General features: G+C 37.4%; 2 protein-coding genes across 2 annotated transcripts; one reads left to right on the top strand and one right to left on the bottom strand.

The window, feature by feature from the left end:
- Window positions 1–686: 686 nt before the first annotated feature.
- Window positions 687–1931, top strand: LOC126767024 (uncharacterized). Its single transcript, XM_050484644.1, has 3 exons — window positions 687–1008; window positions 1075–1156; window positions 1473–1931. Exons 1-3 carry the CDS (start codon window positions 920–922, stop codon window positions 1908–1910), a joined length of 609 nt encoding a protein of 202 aa, XP_050340601.1. The 5' UTR covers window positions 687–919; the 3' UTR covers window positions 1911–1931.
- Window positions 1932–2171: 240 nt separating this feature from the next.
- Window positions 2172–3230, bottom strand: LOC126767023 (putative nuclease HARBI1). Its single transcript, XM_050484643.1, has one exon. The coding sequence runs from the start codon at window positions 3228–3230 to the stop codon at window positions 2172–2174; it is 1059 nt and encodes a 352-aa protein (XP_050340600.1).
- Between the last annotated feature and the right edge of the window lie 1877 nt (window positions 3231–5107).

Here is a 5107-nt window from a genome sequence, read left to right as displayed (position 1 = left end):
CATTTTTGTTCCAACATTGTAAACGCTCTAGCGGCTAAAGTATTCGACGTAGGTGGATCAAATCAATAGTACTGGTTAGATAATTTAAAGGGCTTTAAGAAAAGTCCTCAACCTGTGCTCTATCCCTACCAGGAGCGTGGTAATAGCGTTCACAAACAAATGTAGTTTTTTGAGAAAATCACATTTTTGTTCCAACATTATAAACGCTCTAGCGGCTAAAGTATTCGACGTAGGTGGATCAAATCAATAGTACTGGTTAGATAATTTAAAGGGCTTTAAGAAAAGCCCTCAACCTGTGCTCTATTCCTACCAGGAGCGTGGCAATAGCTTTCACTACCAAATGTAGGTTTTTGAGAAAATCAAATTTTTGTTCCAACATTATAAACGCTCTAGCGGCTAAAGTATTCGACGCAGGTGGATCAAATCAATAGTACTGGTTAGATAATTTAAAGGGCTTTAAGAAAAGCTCTAAACCTATGCTCTACCCCTACCAGGAGCGTGGTAATAGCGTTCACAAACAAATGTAGTTTTTTGAGAAAATCACATTTTTGTTCCAACAGTGTAAACGCTCTAGCGGCTAAAGTATTCGACGTAGTTGGATCAAATCAATAGTACTGGGCCCTATTCCACAAAACAACTTATCAACTTTTCACTTTGCACTTTTCAATTGATATTGTACTGCAGAGTGAAAAGGGTTTCTGTTCCACAATATTCTTTGCGAATCTCACTTTGCATTGAGCATATTTTGGCAAAGACTTTACGCTCTTTCCGCTCAGTACAAAGTCTTTGCGCTTTATTGGCAAAGTCTTTGCACTCTCTTGCAAAGTGAGTGTGCAAAGTGTTCCACAAAGCGTTTTATCAACTTTGCATTTCTGTCTCATCACTTTTCACTTTGCATTGCTTTATATTAATTGTTAAAATGAACCGCAAAATACAAATTGAAAAAAAACTTGCGCTTTTAAATTTAATAAAAAAAGCATTTTATTTGCTAGTTTTCAAAACAACAGAGTAAGTATTTTTTAAATAAATAATTGTAAATTTTGAGCAAATTTAAGTATACATTTCTTTGTGAAGGTTAACAGAGCATGGAAGGAAGGAAAAAACATGGACCTATGCAAGGGACAGTTTGTTTGGGCTCTGGAAGAGCCGGACAATGGTAAGTACAACAATTTATTGCCTACACATAGCAAATAATTTTACGTCATCACATAGACATTGTTGTTGTGAGTTAACAGTGCACTCAATCAACAACTCTTGCTGATAACAACCGATTTAACCAAAACATTACTAATTGCTATGTGTACTAGAGTGGGTAAATTTTTTTTCGACGAAGCGGTTATCAAAATCGTAAGCTACGATAAATTCTAAGAAAATCTGCCCAAGAAACCATGGCTTTAAAATCAAAATCGAGCTTCCGGTTTTTAACGAGAAACTTTTTGTATTTTTGTGAATTTAATTTTGTTAATTTGCAGAGTAAAAGGGATAACGCCCGAAATACTGGATCCGGAGGTGGGAAGGGCAAGGTAATGGATGAAGCTGACTTGGCCATCCTCGATATTCTGGAATCAGAATCAGCTGTGGTAGATGGTTTGAAATTGCCAGAAAGTTATGGCAACTCAGAAAATCTACCGTCAGTTGAGAATGATTCCAGAATATCTATTTCAGAAGAAACAATTGCCAATCCACCTCTAAACCCAAGAAAGACGAAGCGCTCTACCAAGTTTCCAAGTGAAACTTTGGATAGAGAGAAAAAATGCCGGATGGAGCTCCTTGAGGTTGAGGTTTACTACCGGAAACTTCAATGCCTAAAACTGGAGAGGGAGCTCCTACTTCCACCCTCTGCTATCACACTGGAAATTGCAACGGCAGAAACGGAAAATGTATCGCGTCTGTTATTTGAGGAGGTTTGATTACCAAAGGCCAATTTTTCATTTGTGTGTATTTGATTTCTAAACATTTTATTTTGAAATAATTTGTGATAAAAACAAAAAAGCTCTGAAATTAATAAAATGATGCAAATAAATACAAAAATACTTCCTTTATTATTTATTCTCTGACACCTTAATCTCAAACCCTAAAAATGCCCCAAAAAGATACAACCCTTTTGCAGTGGAAAAAGGTCATGGCCAAAACAACACTTTTATTTTAAAACAATACTATAATAGTTGGCATTAGGTAAAGTATTGTAGCAGGGAAGTAACCCTTTCCATTCCACTCTCTTGATCTATGTTATTAAGGGCATCATCTTCTTCTTCAGCACTTTCATCTAATTCCTCCCTTTCATTGTCAGTGTCTTCAGTGGGTTGTATATTTTCACTACTCCTTCCGATGCTACAGGCAATATTGTGTAAGATGGCACAAACTATGACTGTCTTTCCTGCAAACTCAGGCCTCAGTCGCAAATAATTTAGACACGGGAATCTTTCTTTAATAATGCCAAAACTATTTTCAATTATGCGGCGTGTTTTTTTGTGGCAACGATTGAAAACTTCTTCGGCAGGATTATTGGGATTTCGGCGTAATGGTGGTATCAACCAGTTTTTCAATCCATAACCACTATCACCCAAAACAACAGCATCCGGAAATGGTCTCCATCCATTGTCAAATCTTTGACTTACAGCCGAATTCCGTAGCACCCTTGAGTCGTGAACGCTGCCCGGCCAACTTGCATTTACACTGTAAAATGTGTAGTCTGGCCCACATATCATCATCACATTCAATGAGTGGTTTCTATGCCGGTCAGCATATCTTTCCTCCTGTAATGGAGGCGCATCAATTTTAATGATTGTGCCATCAACGCAACCACACACAGAAGGGAATCCACCCATCAGAAAAAACTTTTCAGCAATACCACTGACATCATCGGGCCATCGCACTGTTTTTTGAAATAAAGTGTCTGTTATAATGTCGACAACTCTATGGATGGTTCTGCAAACTGTGGATTTTGCAACACTATGCAAAGCTGCAACTCCATGGTACTGGCAACCATTTCCGAGCCAATGCAGGCACAGTAGCAGTTGATTTTCAGCCGACAAAGCATGACTGCGCTGTGTATTGTGCTCTAATTTTTGTCCAACATTATTTAAGAGAAAATCCGCCTGGATTGGATTTAAACAGAAGTACTCTTTAAAATTGAAATTTTGTAGTCCCAAAAAATTAATTCGGTCTCTATAATTTCTAGCTTTAACCGCGTCTTCACTATTGCCGAACAAAAACTCACGTCTTAACATTTTGATAGCTTGACTAGTTATGATAATTTGAGTTTGCAAAGCGATCATTTACCTTGCAAATTTTTGACAAACTTATCAAATTTTGCTTTGCAAAAATAGAGCTTACAGTTTTTGTGGAACGGAACAGCATAATTATATGCAAAGTCTTTGCGAATTACACTTTTCAATATAAGCTTTGCACTTTGCACAAGAGAACGTACGTGGAACAGAAATTACAAAGAGAACATAAAAATTGCAAAGACTTTGCAAATTACACTTATCAATTTCAACTTATCACTTATCAAATTTCATAGTTCGAAAAGTCCTCAACCTGTGCTCTATCCCTACCAGGAGCGTGGCAATAGCTTTTACTACCAAATGTAGGTTTTTGAGAAAATCAAATTTTTGTTCCAACATTATAAACGCTCTAGCGGCTAAAGTATTCGACGTAGGTAGGTCAAATCAATAGTACTGGTTAGATAATTTAAAGGGCTTTAAGAAAAGCCCTCAAGCTATTCTCTATCCCTACCAGGAGCGTGGCAATAGCGTTCACAAACAAATGTAGTTTTTTGAGAAAATCACATTTTTGTTCCAACATTGTAAACGCTCTAGCGGCTAAAGTATTCGACGTAGGTGGATCAAATCAATAGTACTGGTTAGATAATTTAAAGGGCTTTAAGAAAAGCCCTCAACCTGTGCTCTATTCCTACCAGGAGCGTGGCAATAGCTTTCACTACCAAATGTAGGTTTTTGAGAAAATCACATTTTTGTTTCAACATTATAAACGCTCTAGCGGCTAAAGTATTCGACGTAGGTGGATCAAATCAATAGTACTGGTTAGATAATTTAAAGGGCTTTAAGAAAAGCCCTCAACCTATTCTCTATCCCTACCAGGAGCGTGGCAATAGCGTTCACAAACAAATGTAGTTTTTTGAGAAAATCACATTTTTGTTCCAACATTGTAAACGCTCTAGCGGCTAAAGTATTCGACGTAGGTGGATCAAATCAATAGTACTGGTTAGATAATTTAAAGGGCTTTAAGAAAAGCCCTCAACCTATTCTCTATCCCTACCAGGAGCGTGGCAATAGCGTTCACAAACAAATGTAGTTTTTTGAGAAAATCACATTTTTGTTCCAACATTGTAAACGCTCTAGCGGCTAAAGTATTCGACGTAGGTGGATCAAATCAATAGTACTGGTTAGATAATTTAAAGAGCTTTAAGGAAAACTCTCAACCTTTCCTCTATCCCTACCAGGAGCGTGGCAATAGTGTTCACAAACAAATGTAGTTTTTTGAGAAAATCACATTTTTGTTTCAACATTGTAAACGCTCTAGCGGCTAAAGTATTCGACGTAGGTAGGTCAAATAAATAGCATCGGTTAGATAATTTAAGGAGCTTTTAGAAAAGCCCTCAACTTATTCTCTATCCCTACCAGGAGCGTGGCAATAGCGTTCACAAACAAATGTAGTTTTTTGAGAAAATCACATTTTTGTTCCAACATTATAAACGCTCTAGCGGCTAAAGTATTCGACGTAGGTGGATCAAATCAATAGTACTGGTTAGATAATTTAAAGGGCTTTAAGAAAAGCCCTCAACCTATTCTCTATCCCTACCAGGAGCGTGGCAATAGCGTTCACAAACAAATGTAGTTTTTTGAGAAAATCACATTTTTGTTCCAACATTGTAAACGCTCTAGCGGCTAAAGTATTCGACGTAGGTGGATCAAATCAATAGTACTGGTAAGATAATTCAAAGAGCTTTAAGAAAAGTCCTCAACCTGTGCTCTATCCCTACCAGGAGCGTGGCAATAGCAGTATTCGACGCAGGTGGATCAAATCTTTAAGAAAAGCGTCCTCAACATTGTAAACTATCTAGCTCTAAAGTATTCCCCCTACC

Source organism: Bactrocera neohumeralis, unplaced genomic scaffold, assembly GCF_024586455.1.
Source record: "Bactrocera neohumeralis isolate Rockhampton unplaced genomic scaffold, APGP_CSIRO_Bneo_wtdbg2-racon-allhic-juicebox.fasta_v2 ctg3627, whole genome shotgun sequence".
Classification (NCBI taxonomy): domain Eukaryota; kingdom Metazoa; phylum Arthropoda; class Insecta; order Diptera; family Tephritidae; genus Bactrocera; species Bactrocera neohumeralis.
The sequence above is the reverse complement of the archived record's forward strand: the minus strand, read 5'-3'. Positions and strand labels throughout refer to the sequence as shown.